This window comes from Alnus glutinosa, chromosome 9 (genome assembly GCF_958979055.1).
Source record: "Alnus glutinosa chromosome 9, dhAlnGlut1.1, whole genome shotgun sequence".
Lineage (NCBI taxonomy): Eukaryota > Viridiplantae > Streptophyta > Magnoliopsida > Fagales > Betulaceae > Alnus > Alnus glutinosa.
In genome coordinates, this window is record NC_084894.1 from 27,315,446 (window position 1) to 27,329,699 (window position 14,254).

The window sequence follows — 14,254 nt, forward strand, 5'->3', positions numbered from 1 at the left end:
AAAACATGACAACATATAAAAGAGAGAAAATGAATGTCGTGCAAGCCATAATATGAGAGGCTATTAGAAGTGGCCGAATCATCCTCTTTAATCACTCTGAAAATGGCTATTAATTTGAGGTGGCCAAATCAACCTGATCCGTCGTGGCTTGCCCGTCACCATTTCTCTCTTTCTTATGTTTTGTCAAATTCTAGGGTTGAATCCCGTGCATGCATTCTGTATAAGGGTTGCCAGCAAATAGATATATATATATATATATATATATATATATATATATATATATATATATATATATATATATATATATATATATATATATATATATATATATATATATATGGAGAAAAGTAACTGAAATTAATCTCACGGGTTACTTGTGAATATGAGAAAAAAAAAAAAAAAAAAAAAAAAAAAAAAAGATATTAATGAACAGACAAGGGATACGAAACAATTGCAAACATCGATGTGGACGACACAGAAAAAAAATAAAATAAAAAAAAATCTAAGAGATTAAAGCAAGTATCATCAGTGCAACATATATAGAGCATGCACACAGAATCAAAATCGGCCTTGTAAATGCCTTGAACCCCACTTCAATACCATAATTGGCTTATGCGTCCTCCCCAAGAAACCCCCATAGAGATCGACTTGCCTGGTTTAACGCTTAACCACACGTATAAATATGGTCACTTCCTTCTCTACTTGGCATCAAAAATCCCATCTCTCTCCCTCTAAAACCTCTGCTCTAAACCTCTGTTTTTGCTTCTTGTGTTCTTGTTTCGCATATGGAAACCGCAATGGGAATGCTAGACTCATGCAAACCCTGCAACAGCGACGTGGGCAGCCCTCCCCAGAATGGCACAACCTCAATCCAAAGCTCTCACCCTACTCCTCCTGCCATTGCATCATCCCCCGACGCCACGCTCGGCCGCCACCTCGCCCACCGGCTTGTCCAGATCGGCGTCAGCGATGTGTTCTCCGTGCCGGGTGACTTCAACCTTACTCTTCTCGACCACCTCATTGCTGAGCCTGGTCTCAACAACATCGGGTGCTGCAATGAACTCAACGCTGGCTATGCTGCTGATGGCTACGCCAGGGCTCGTGGGGTTGGCGCATGCGTTGTCACCTTCACTGTGGGCGGCCTCAGCGTTCTCAACGCCATTGCTGGGGCTTACAGTGAGAACCTTCCCGTTATCTGTATTGTTGGAGGGCCAAATACGAACGATTTTGGCACAAACCGAATTCTTCACCATACCATTGGATTACCGGATTTCAGCCAAGAACTTCAATGCTTCAAGCCTGTTACTTGCTTTCAGGTGAGCAAGACTTACTTATCGACCTTCCTTGAATATTTGCAACATACTTTTGGATTAAAAGTATTGAACTGATGCAAAATAGTTTTGTTTTAGTACAATTTGAATGTCAAAGTTGAGATTTGTTGTTTCTGAATTCTTGATTGATAAAATTACCATGTTGTTTTGGCAATGTGGTGATTGTTATATTCTGTATTTTTAGGCTGTAGTGAATAACTTGGACGAGGCGCACGAACTGATTGATACAGCCATATCAACTGCTTTGAAAGAAAGCAAGCCTGTCTATATCAGTATCAGTTGCAATTTGCCTGCCATCCCTCATCCAACTTTCAGCAGGGAGCCCATTCCATTTTCTCTGACACCCAGGTCATTCCTTCTGCTATATTCCTCCCAAACTGTTTCTTGGTCTTGAGAATTAAATATAAAGTAATGCTATTTAGTAGGCTATTATTAACTGCAATATAACTATGATGATGTTGCAGTAAAAATTAGTATTTGAATCAAATGAATGAGAGTCGTATAACATTTTACTGAATAACATTTCTCTCGAATATATGGATAGAATTTTGATTTTGGGTTTTATTGGATTTCTTGATACAGATTGATGAGCAACAAGATGGGGCTAGAAGCCGCCGTAGAGGCAACAGCAGCCTTTTTGAACAAGGCGGTGAAGCCCGTGATGGTGGGCGGGCCAAAACTCCGAGTTGCAAAGGCTTGTGACGCCTTTGTTGAACTGGCTGATGCTTGTGGCTATGCCCTTTCTGTCATGCCATCAGCAAAAGGGTTGCTGCCGGAGAACCACCCCCACTTCATTGGGACATATTGGGGCGCAGTGAGCACTGGCTTCTGTGCTGAGATTGTTGAATCTGCTGACGCATACCTTTTTGCCGGGCCAATCTTTAACGACTACAGCTCTGTCGGCTACTCCCTCCTCCTCAAGAAGGAGAAGGCAATCATTGTACAGCCTGATCGCGTGATAGTCGCCAATGGCCCTGCTTTCGGGTGTATCCTAATGAAGGACTTCCTTCAGGCACTCGCGAAAAGGCTCAGCCGCAACACGACTGCTTATGAAAATTACCACCGCATCTACATCCCCGACGGGCTTCCTCTTAAATGTGAGCCTAACGAGCCATTGAGGGTCAATGTTCTCTTTAAGCATATACAGAACATGCTCTCAAGCGACACTGCCGTGATTGCTGAGACAGGAGATTCCTGGTTTAACTGCCAGAAACTGAAGTTGCCTCAAGGATGTGGGTAAGCAACAAAAACTCTAGCATTTTCAAAAAAAAAAAACCTTGTTTTTGTGTTTGTCAAAATTTAGGAACATGAAAAGTCAAAAGTTGGTGTTGCAGATATGAATTCCAGATGCAATATGGCTCGATCGGGTGGTCTGTTGGTGCAACCCTCGGCTATGCTCAGTCGGTACCAAATAAGCGTGTCATCGCTTGCATTGGTGATGGGAGCTTCCAGGTTAGCACAGTTTTGTATGGTTTGAGAGTTCGTTTTTAAAAGATTGCTTAGAAAAATCTGTGGTTTTATTTCACCATGGTGAGTTTTTTAAAACTTGCGATTTTAGGGTTCGTTTGAATTTGTAATTTTAAAAAATACGATTTAAAAATAGTAATTTTAAAGTGTGCAATTTGAAAAAATGATTTTTAAAAACCCAGTTAAACGTTTGGCAAAATCGCAGTTTGGTCTTTAAAATCACAGTTTAGCATTTTACAATTCTGCGTTCTAAAAAAAACACTATATTGCCTACGATTTGAAAAGATAAATTTTCTGTGTTTTCAAATCATAATTCCAAGTGATTCATTTTCTACGATTTGGTTTAAAATCGCACTTTTTGTCTACGAAATTACAATCTTGCGATTTTACCAAATGTTTAACTGCATTTTTAAAAATCGCGTTTCCAAACAGACACTTCATATGTAATCCTCAAGCAGATGTCTTGATCATCAGACTCTCAGCAGCTTAATTAATGATGATGTTGTTGATTGGTTCCAAATTAAACTGACGATGTTTTTGGGCTGGCAGATGACTGCACAAGATGTCTCAACGATGTTACGTTGTGGGCAAAAGAGCATCATCTTCCTCATAAACAATGGTGGATACACCATTGAAGTTGAGATCCATGATGGCCCGTACAACGTGATCAAGAACTGGAACTACACTGGGTTAGTGGATTCAATCCACAATGGGCAAGGAAAGTGCTGGACAACAAAGGTCAGTTATGTGTTTGCAATATTGCTTAAAAGTTTGGGCTAATTAGTAGCTTGATCTGACAATCTTTTACTCATGATCATCAGGTTCATTGCGAAGAGGAGCTAATTGAGGCAATTGAAACAGCTACAGGGGAGAAGAAAGACTGCTTCTGCTTCATAGAAGTGATTGTACACAAGGATGATACCAGCAAAGAGTTGCTTGAATGGGGGTCTAGGGTCTCTTCAGCCAATAGCCGCCCACCAAATCCTCAATGAGAGAGCTCTTCCAGCTTAATTGTCTTAAGTATGAACTTAGAATAAGAGCATGTCAGATATCTTAGCGTTTTGCCTTAAATGACTTTCTTAATATGAGTTGAGTTCTCATTTTATTGTTGGTTAAGGATTTTTTATGAAACATTCCAGCTGAATGCATGAGATACTTTGCTGTTCATTCTATACCCTTTTTTGAGCCGTTTCAATATTCTGTGTGGGAACAGTTTGCATGTGTTCTGTGTGAAACTGATCTCCATTCTTTTATTCAGTCTGTGTTGAGAATTTAACCACAAGATGTTGGAAAAAAAATAGCAGTTCTCGACTAGACAGAGTTACATTTGAGATTGTCATGAGACTCGAGTATGACAGACAATTTTTAACACGACTCGCGAATCTGATACAAACTTAACATGAAATTAGCGAGTTAGGATTGAGGATCTGACTTGTTTAATTAAATGGATCTTATTAAGATTGGCCTACATAATCTTATATACTCATACCTCGACACAACTCAAATCCAATAGGCAAACATGAATTGCCACTCCTAGAATAAGCAGGCTTACGAAGTTCAAACTATTTTATATATATCTGCAGGCTTTCCTGTAGTAATGGATCAATAACTCCAAGTTCTGTTATCCTGCGGGGCCAAGTTCTCATGGCCATATGGAGTCAAGTTTTTCACCAGGCCCTGCCAAAGATAGGTAAAAGAAAATGTCTCCAGTTACCCTAATAACAACAATGTGAATACCTTAATTTTTCTCTTCCTTGGATTCGAGAGAAAGATAGTGAGGTGAAAGTCTTTTCTTGACCTGCAGCTAGGGGTGATAGTTCGTGTTCGAGTGTCGGGTTCAGGTCGTATCGAATCACAAGTATAAGACTATCTAAGTTAACCCTAACCCGACTGATTTAATTAAACGGATCAGAATTTCCAACCTCAACCTTTTAATTTCATGTTGGATTTATGTTGAGTTCGTAAGTATTGTCAAAAATTGTCAATTCTACCTGCAGCCAACAAAAAGAGGCTTTAGCCTTCTGCATAGAGGTGCAGATAAGGGTGGTGGAATATTAGTCTGCTATGTTGGAGTCCAATGTAAGCACTTGAACTTCCTAGCACACAATTGGGCATCCAGAACCCATTAATTAGCCCCCTCTGGAACCCCCTTCCCTCTGCCCCTGTATATAGAAATAAATTCTCTCTGTTCTGCACAGACTACATGAAAATATACTTTATATTCAAGCTTTCATTTTCTTTGTACTTCTTTTGCTGCCATATTGGGCAGGAAACATGTGGGGAATGCCAAAATTTGCACTCTTATAATTAAGGACAGTTCGCTAAAGATCCTTGAAATTTAGACTGGTCAAAGAACTAGGCAAGGTTCTGCATGGACGGCAACAACCTCAATAAATATCACAGCCTTGCATTGTTGAAACTTCAAAAGGAAAACGACCCCCCAAGACTAGTATGATTATGATTATTCTTTGATTAAAGTGTGATAGACAATATTTCCCTTCATCTCGGGGCATAGATCTCAATCATATATGGAAAAGTAATACTACTCTTCATACCCATTTTACACCGGTTGATGTTGTGTACTTTAAGTGGCTTCTAACGTGAGCTATTTGAAACACAGCACGTCAATCGGTAATAAATAGGTGTAAAGAGTATTACTCTATATAGAAAACCTACCACAATTTTTTCTCATCACTCACTTTTTCTTTGTCTCGCTACGACAATGATGCATTTTTCTTTGATTAAAAATCCTAAAATTATTTGCTCTCAACATTAACTTGGCAGTCTACATGACACTTACCCTAAGCGTATAACTAAATTTTAGTGTGGCTGATGCGGCAGTACCACATGAAATACCAATTCAGTTTGTAGGTTCACGTGTCACTTACTACACCAATCACTAAACAATTAAATTTTGGGTGTGATTGATATAGCAATGCTACGTGAACTGTCACACCATTTTATAACGGGATTGTAGTGATTATAAGATTTTGAGCCGTCAGCAAGTTGTTAACCTATCACCCTACAACTCTACAAGGTTCCCTTGCCAATAGGGAAGTCATATTTAGGGCTAGAAAGATGGACATGACCAGGGGCCCCCAAGGAAAGTAAAGGCCAAATCCCAAACCTGTATCAGCCACTGCTGCATTTAAGGTACTCTTTTGCTTTTTGTCTTTGAGAATTGGTAAGAATATAATCCTGTCATCCTTCGAGGATGTAAAGATAGATCTAGCTAGTTCTCTCTAGACCCTATGGTTGAGGGTCATTGTGCAACCTCTCATTGTAATTGGTTTAATCTTCTTCATCACAATTATAGTGCTGCTGGAATATTATGTCTCAGATTCAACTACCACAGAAAGCAAAATTTCGCCATCAACTTATTTTCTCCTACCACACTCGCATAATTAGCCTCCTCAACATATTTTCTTAATGTAATCCCACCAATACCACCATTAAACTTGTCGTGTAAAAGGTAGCAGTAACGTCCATGCTTACTAGTTACTGCTTTGGTTTGTGTCCGTCCAGTTCAGTTCTTGTGCATACAAGACACAAGTCGGGAGTTTCACGCATCTTCAATTACTGATATAACAACACGTGCGCAGAGGACAGCTAATTTCGTGTTGAATTCTTATTGGTTTCGCTGGTCGTGTAAAAAATTGTCAGCTTTACACACAGTTATAAACTAATAATAATAAAAAAAAAAAAAAAAAAAGATCAAAAAAATAGCGAGTATATATCAGGAGGATCTCATTCTGGAATACGGTGGGCTGTAATGATCAATGCTTTTACTTTTTCTTTAACTTTTCACTGTCAGCATCCTTCAATATAACTCATTTCCCAGTCCCCTTTTCATTTTTTTTTTCTCCATTGCTTCACACGCAAAGAATAGATCGATTCCCATAGTAGGCCTACGATATTAGAAATATAAACTAGTTTGACCTAATGATTTTAACGTTCCAGTGTAGGATTGACACTTGGGCTACGAGGAATTGAGAGTTTCATACGAGGGAAGTTGGAAGATTGCAATCAGTAGTCATATTTCATTTGCCATTCGATCGGGCCATCTTTTCAAAGACTCGTGTAAAATATGAAGCAACTAGGCTTATGAGTTTGTACCAAGATTTCAATTGATAATAAAACACATTAAAAAGAAAAAGGAAGGACAAAGGAAAATTCTTGAGATATTATAGCTTCTACTATAATTTTCTTACAAACTTACTTGATAGTCCACGTGTATCATGTTATGTGTATGGGTGAAAAAATGAGTAATGATACGGACACTCAGATTCTACTCCCTGACGTAGCACACGCCAGACAAAAAAAAAATTGCCCTTCCCATCTCTTGGTTCTCGCCACCCCCGACCACACGGTCTGGTGGTCGGGGGTGGTCGCAACCACTCCCTATGACTCAGAGGGTAGTTGCACCACTCTCAAGAAATTCGGTTTTTTTTAGGGGGAGAACTGTCCATGGGAGAAGCTAGAGAAATTTTTTTTGGTTGATGTGGTAGTGCCATGTCGCATTGCCTCAACAATAAATTTTTTTGAGGGAGGTGTTAGAGTGTCACATTGCATTACCACGTTAGGGAGTATAATGGGGTCTTTAGCATTTAACAAAAAAAAAACCAAAAAAAAAAATGTGACTAGTAAATTTAATTATTTAGTGGATAACGTGATAAGTGTCGCGTGAACTATCACTTTAGTTTGTAAGATAATTGTAGTAAAAATTGCATTGCAATACCCTAATACCGCTCAAACAACAAAATAAGTTTTTCTTTTTATTTTTTATTTTATCAAGTACAACAAGAATTTAATGTTGTACCTAACTTGATTTCCTAAAGAAATTATCACATGCTAGCAAGCCAAAGTAATCTCTCACCTAAAACAATTCTCCATATTCAACGGACCAAAAATTCACAAATGTCGAAAGCATCCTTGCCTAGATTAGTGTACACTGTATGCCCCAAAGCGCCATTGCTAGACTATCCAAGGGCATTTTCTTGAACATCACTCCTGAGGCTTAGGTAAAATATGACAACCTTATTTCAAAAGCAAGATCATACATAAAAGGGAAAAGATCGATCGAACCTTTCGGTGCAACTGCTGTGCTTGTCGTTGTGTCATCCGATGAAAGCAGAGCACGAGAGAATGCCTGAAGAGGATGATGAACCAGAGATCAACCTGCTCAAGAAAGAACTTGGAGTCTCTCTGGCAAAAGTTGTTTCATTGGAGAAAGAAAACCAGGAGCTAAAGCAGGAAGTAAGCCGTCTAAAAGCGCAAATAAGCTCCCTCAGAGCACACAACAATGAGAGGAAGACGATGCTCTGGAAAAAGTTTCAGCTCTCCCTGGATAGCAACTATACAGATGCATCTCCAGGAGTAACCAGAACAGATTTCCCAGAATCAACCGTGGAAAAACCAATGAAGATACCGAACCCACCACCAAGGCCTAGTTCAGTCACTCCCTCTTTGCCCAAAGAAGTGAAAGTAAGTAAAGCTCCACCAGCACCGGCACGGGCACCGGCACCGCCGCCGCCGCCACCGCCACCACCATCAAAATCGCTAGTTGGGGCAAGAGCGGTGCGCCGGGTGCCGGAGGTGATGGAGTTGTACCGTTCGCTAACTAGGAGAGATGCCCACAAGGAGAACAGAAGCAATCCTGCAGGAACTCCAGTAGTTGCATTTACGAAGAACATGATTGGAGAAATTGAAAACCGGTCGGCATATCTTTCAGCTGTAAGTATGGTTACAGCCCACTCTTCACATTTAGTTATCAGAAAACAAAAACAAAAACCCTCTGCTGACACCATGTAAATTCATGGACAGATAAAATCAGACGTCGAAAGACGAGGAGAATTCATCAAGTTCTTGATCAAAGAGGTGGAGTCTGCCGCCTATAAAGATATTGCAGAAGTGGAGGCATTTGTGAAATGGCTAGACGGGGAATTATCTTCATTGGTAGATGAAAGAGCAGTACTGAAGCATTTCCCACAATGGCCAGAACGAAAAGCAGATGCACTGCGGGAAGCTGCTTTCACCTACCGAGATCTAAAGAGTCTTGAGTCTGAAGTTTCAAGTTTTGAGGACAACCCCAAAGAGCCTTTAACCCAGGCTCTAAGAAGAATTCAAGCATTGCAAGACAGGCGAGCATGTATAAACTAATATATAAGAACTCGATTCTTTCATTCTAGACTGTTAGATTAAATTACATGATCTCCCATATTCCAATTTACAGGTTGGAGCAGAGCATTGACAATATAGAGAGGATGAGGGAAAGCACAAGCAAGAGGTACAGAGATCTCCAGATCCCTTGCGAATGGATGCTGGACACAGGCCTAATTGGTAAGGTAGGAAGCACACAGCTGATCATCTTTACTCCAGAACTTAAGGTTCAAGATAAAACAACGGCTTACCAATAAAAAAAACTTTGACAAGCACCCCCAAATTGCAAATTAAAGCGGTATCTTTTTCAACACTTTGGTACAAACCTTAGATGGTCCATCCGCAAGATAAATAGGAAACCATAGTGGCCACTTGATAAACTTCTTTAAGTGATTACGTCAAAAGATGTTGAAACTACATAGCTTGATGATCAGGCTAGAAATATTTGGGTTCATCAAGCTAAAAATACTAGGAATTGCAATTCGCATTTGCGTATTAGGTTCAAATTGTGTCGAGACGTGTATACGACCATATAGATCAACTCTAACCCATCCCGTTTTATTAAACAGGTTAGACCTATTCAATCTTTAACTTTACTAATTTCCTATTAGGTTTGTGTTGTGTTTGCAGGTCATACAAAATTATCGGCCCTAAATATTGCGCGTCAGATTCTAGTATTGTTGAAACATAAGTATAAAACTAGGTCTACCATAATTCAACCCATTTAATTAAACGGGTCAAATTATTCAATCCTAACTCACAAATTTTGTATTAGATTTGCGAGATGCATCAAAATTGGTACAAGGCAGCCATGAAGAAACCTCTATCTTCATTCCAATAATCTACCTGAGTCCCAAATCAGCCCATAAGTTCCCCATATTCTAGGAAACAACTGCTCTCCATTTTCAATAACTGCAAATCCTAATTTTTCTATTGTTTAGCAGATGAAATTACGTTCCCTGAGGCTCGCAAAGGAACACATGAAAAGGATTACTAAAGAACTGCAGTCTGATGAATGCTCATGCGAAGAGAATCTTATGCTTCAGGGAGTTCGATATGCATATCGAGTACACCAGGTAAAATGAACACAAAACGATTAACACTACTTTCTAAAATCTGTCATACTAAACACCAAAACCTTCAGTTTGCAGGCGGCTTTGATGCAGATACCATACAAGCATTTGAAAAGCTAAAGAAAGTTGGCTTGGGTACTGACAATTGATTGTGTTGCCGCTGAAAACCTTGCACATGTTAGAATATGGACATTGACAAGTTGTGGTATCAGTGCACCAACATGTTAAGTGTCCTAAAAACTACATAAGTAGTTCATCGTTTGCATATTTTTGAATATATTTTTGACAAAGGTAAGTTTCATTGAATATGAAGCCAATACTTCCTAACTGTGTAGTGCATTTATTATACCTGCACAGCTATTACCATCCATATTAGATGGGATCTATTCACTAATGACCCAAACAAACAAGAGCCATTCCTTCTTTGGCTGCCAAGACCCAATTATAATAAACATGCAAGCCCAATGTGTCCAAGTGTCCTACATGGTTTGACAAGAACAAAGTTTTCCTCTAAACTGTAATCCCACATGTCAGTTCAAGGGTGCATGTGAGAATCACAAGCTAAATAGATTGGGGTGGAGAAAATTCCTCCAACCCAGTTTGGAGGAAAACGTTGTTCTTGGACAACCCATTATGCAAAGCTTAATACCCCATTTCACATTCTTATACACAGAATCACATTTTATTTAGATCCTAAGATAGACATCAGGAGTGTTTGAAGACTACCCATGAAAACCTATGCTAGCCCATTCAAGTTTACTTAGATCCTAACCTTAACATACAAAGTAGTACAGCCCAACACCAGTGCAATACGTGTTCTAGCAATTAGATATGCCAAAATTATAGCAGACAACATAATGAACACAATTCTAACCCAAATCACAAGCATAAAACTATAACAGCCTTGCGCAAACTGCACCACGAACATAGCAGACACGGGCTTTCTGTATTCTAATTCTTTTTCCAGTTCATGCCCATAATAGAAACACCCAGTTGCATCAATATAAGACAATCGCATTCAAACAATCAGATATTCAATCAATCGCATTCACAGAAACAATACCCATCAAACCCAAAGATGATAGATTAACTTGACCAATTCAGTAGATTCACATTATCCACATCTCATAAAACAAAATTAAACGCTCAAAACAGTGAAATAACTAAGCAAAACGCTACCAAATGTTTCAAAAGCGGACCTAAACGATCTAAGTAACAAAACATAGACGGCAGCCATAACCGAGTAAGACCCAGAGACGACGTCGTAAGAGCTCGATCGAGCCCACTGCTGCTCTGCTTCTACTTGGATCTCTGCCTCATCTTTCGGCGCTTCCTCTTCAGCCTCCTCATCCTCTTCTTCTTCCACTGCAAAAAAAATAGAATTCCCATTGTGATCAAGCGCTGTGAAAATCATTGTAACCAATAAAGAGACTCTAACTGTTGATTTTTTCTCTACCTTGGCTCGCATGGTGGTAAAGTGAGAGATAAACCCTAGCCTCCTTCGATCGGGTCGAAACTCTGCACAGGCGCGGAAAAACGAAGGTAGCTTTACACGAATGAATTGATGGTGGCTTTACGTTATTTATGTGCAAACCCTACGATTTAACTGGGCCGGGTACTGAAACGGAGCGCAATTGGAGGTGTGATCCACGTGAATCGGGCTTCAATGGATTTTAAACCAATGCCTGGCCACCATGGTTAACGAGCCCATAAGGATCTCCGCTTCTTCTTTTTTCATGTTTTTTTTTTTTTTTTCATTACAGTTTTAATTTATGCTATCTTTCTTTTGGCGCAAAATGTTTCGTGCAATTATTTTCGGCATTTTTGGGTGTTTGGTGGGGTCAAAAATTATGATCAACAGAAATCATTTTTAACTTGACCATAAAAACCTCTTTAATTTTTGAAAAACGATTTACAGTTTTAAGGATTTAAACTATTCATTTTTGCACACACGTTTATGATAATTCACTATCGCCAGACATTAAAATTTGTTGGTAACCCGACTCTTCTACCAATGATCCTCGAATTTTGGTATCCGATTGCCAGAATCTGGCGACACTAGCTGGATTCCGGAGATGATTGCCGAAATTCGACACCCGTGTCGGAATCTGGAGACGTCGTCGAATTCTAGTCGTATTGTCCGGATTCCGGTTGTATTGGTCATATTCTAGCCAATTTTGGCCGGAATTTGACAGCGGTTGTCGAATTCAGTTTTTACGCCATTTGTGATTTTTTCGTATAAGCTAAATGCTGAAAATTATTTTTAAGAAAATTATTTTTTCTGATAAATGATTTCGTTGCAAATATTTTACGATGGAAAACATTTTATGTCGAAACAAACTGAGCATTAAAGAAAATTATTGAATTAATATTTCGAGTTTTTTCGGATCAAACAACAATTCTATAGTCCATATTAAATTATGAGAAATACTATAAGGAGGGCCCATGTATTTTTTTTGTCCTCATAAAACTGATATGGCTTATAAAATCACCATCGAATTAAAATCTAATAGTGATTTATCACACATCTAATGGTAATTTTAAAAGCCACATCAATTTTAGAAGAATTCAAAGATAACATGAGTCCTCCTTATAGTATTACTCTTAAATTACATACATTTAATTATGTACATATTTTCAAATGATGAATATATTGTTATGTCATTTAAAATTTTATAATTACGTGGCATCGTGTACATCGTTAAATATAACAAAACAAAATTTAGACCGTAAATTAATTTATCTTCATCATGAAATTAAGTGGACCATATTCCAGTTTTCACCATATTTCAAATCAATTCTTACAATTTTAAATTGTTTCTATTAAAGACATGAGTTTTATTTAAAGTGTGTTTGGTATTGCGATTTCGTAAACAAAAAAGTATAATTTAAATCAAATTTCATAAAATGAATTGTTCGAAATTATGATTTGTAAACACATAAAATATGTTCTTTCAAATTGCAAACAATGTGCGAATGTTTGAAAACGTATAATTTTAAAAGCTAAATTACGATTTTAAAGGCCAAATTGTAATTTTGTCAAATGTTTAACTGCATTTTTAAAAATTAAGTTTTCAAATCGAAATTTTTTAAAAACGCACTGTTTAAAATCGCAAACTCAAATGGACTATTAGAGCATCTCCAACAATGTTATATAAAATACCAAATTAAAAAGTGTAATTTTACTTTAGCTACTACCTTTTCTATACACAATCAAGCAATTCTTTATTCTCTTATCTACTTTTTTTAAAAAAATATATATATTATTTTTAATTATTTATTTATTATATTCTTACCAATACTCATATTTTAAAACTTAATAAGAATTTTAGTCTTCCTTTTAACATTACTCATAAATTACACATATAGATACAACCTTAGAGTAACATCGCAGTTTGGGTTGCCCACCATAAGCAGCTGCATGTGCTACATTAGTAATCAATCATTGGATTTGGAGTTGGAGTTGTAATGTATCTCTTTCGCAAGAAAAAAAAAATGATTATAATAGTTTTAATAATATAAAAAATTAATTCAAGAAAAAACCAACCCACAATCACTTAAGACCCACAGCTACACACATTTGGATCCTATCCGGTTCAAATGAATTTAAAGGAATTCAGTTAGTATTATTTGAGAGGTAAAATTGTCTATAAAAATATGAAAATACAATTTTACCCCTAAAAAAAAACTAATTGAATCCCTCCGGTTCATTTGAATTGGAAAGGATTTTTGTCCCTGCTACACGGACAACAGGACAAGGATCCTCTCCAAGTAGCTCGGACAATGATCATTTCCAACTCAAATAAACTAGAGAGCATAGAGTTAGTTTTATTTTAAGGGTAAAGTTGTATTTTTCATATTTTTGTTGACAGCTATACCCTTCAAATAAAACTAACCGTATGCTCTTCGGTTCAAATGAACCGGAGAGGATCCGAGTAATTTTTTCTTACCTTTTTTTGGTTTTTTTTTATAAATGATATTTTTTGTTATTTTGAGGGCGGGAGGGAGAAGACTTCAACCAATAGTAGATGAGTAGGCTAGAATAATCAAATTAGAAAATTAGAAAACTTGGCGTGAATATAGTTTTACATGAATGTCACATTCAGAAGACGTGGCGGACAATGACAGGTAGGCATGGCATTTGGGAAAAAGTAGGTGATCCTATTCCTCATCACCAACCCTATCCCTAACGTAGTGGCGAAACAAACGGTCGAATGCGCAACA

At 37.9% G+C, this 14,254-nt stretch overlaps 3 protein-coding genes across 3 annotated transcripts; 2 read left to right on the forward strand and 1 right to left on the reverse strand.

Annotated features, from left to right (window-relative positions):
• Positions 1-682: 682 nt before the first annotated feature.
• Positions 683-3,970, forward strand: LOC133878397 (pyruvate decarboxylase 2-like). The gene is made up of 6 exons (XM_062316947.1): positions 683-1,316; positions 1,516-1,679; positions 1,914-2,567; positions 2,666-2,783; positions 3,348-3,536; positions 3,620-3,970. Exons 1-6 carry the CDS (start codon positions 786-788, stop codon positions 3,788-3,790), a joined length of 1,827 nt encoding a protein of 608 aa, XP_062172931.1. The 5' UTR covers positions 683-785; the 3' UTR covers positions 3,791-3,970.
• Positions 3,971-7,838: 3,868 nt separating this feature from the next.
• Positions 7,839-10,365, forward strand: LOC133876673 (INCREASED PETAL GROWTH ANISOTROPY 1-like protein 1). The gene is made up of 5 exons (XM_062314929.1): positions 7,839-8,531; positions 8,622-8,938; positions 9,031-9,142; positions 9,902-10,033; positions 10,102-10,365. Exons 1-5 carry the CDS (start codon positions 7,923-7,925, stop codon positions 10,177-10,179), a joined length of 1,248 nt encoding a protein of 415 aa, XP_062170913.1. The 5' UTR covers positions 7,839-7,922; the 3' UTR covers positions 10,180-10,365.
• A 733-nt stretch (positions 10,366-11,098) lies between these two features.
• Positions 11,099-11,726, reverse strand: LOC133876944 (uncharacterized). The gene is made up of 3 exons (XM_062315166.1): positions 11,721-11,726; positions 11,487-11,625; positions 11,099-11,395 (listed from the first exon to the last, which is right to left on the reverse strand). Exons 1-3 carry the CDS (start codon positions 11,724-11,726, stop codon positions 11,169-11,171), a joined length of 372 nt encoding a protein of 123 aa, XP_062171150.1. The 3' UTR covers positions 11,099-11,168.
• Positions 11,727-14,254: the final 2,528 nt, after the last annotated feature.

Excerpts from the sequence above, each read along its gene's own strand:
- LOC133876673 (XM_062314929.1), top strand. The coding sequence starts at position 7,923 with ATGAAAGCAGAGCACGAGAGAATGCCTGAAGAGGATGATGAACCAGAG. Across the intron at positions 8,939-9,030 it reads ATTCAAGCATTGCAAGACAG|GTTGGAGCAGAGCATTGACA; the intron begins GCGAGCATGTAT and ends TCCAATTTACAG. Across the intron at positions 9,143-9,901 it reads ACACAGGCCTAATTGGTAAG|ATGAAATTACGTTCCCTGAG; the intron begins GTAGGAAGCACA and ends ATTGTTTAGCAG.
- LOC133878397 (XM_062316947.1), top strand. The coding sequence starts at position 786 with ATGGAAACCGCAATGGGAATGCTAGACTCATGCAAACCCTGCAACAGC. Across the intron at positions 1,317-1,515 it reads AGCCTGTTACTTGCTTTCAG|GCTGTAGTGAATAACTTGGA; the intron begins GTGAGCAAGACT and ends CTGTATTTTTAG. Across the intron at positions 2,568-2,665 it reads AAGTTGCCTCAAGGATGTGG|ATATGAATTCCAGATGCAAT; the intron begins GTAAGCAACAAA and ends TTGGTGTTGCAG.
- LOC133876944 (XM_062315166.1), bottom strand. Across the intron at positions 11,396-11,486 it reads TTACCACCATGCGAGCCAAG|TGGAAGAAGAAGAGGATGAG; the intron begins GTAGAGAAAAAA and ends TTTTTTTTGCAG.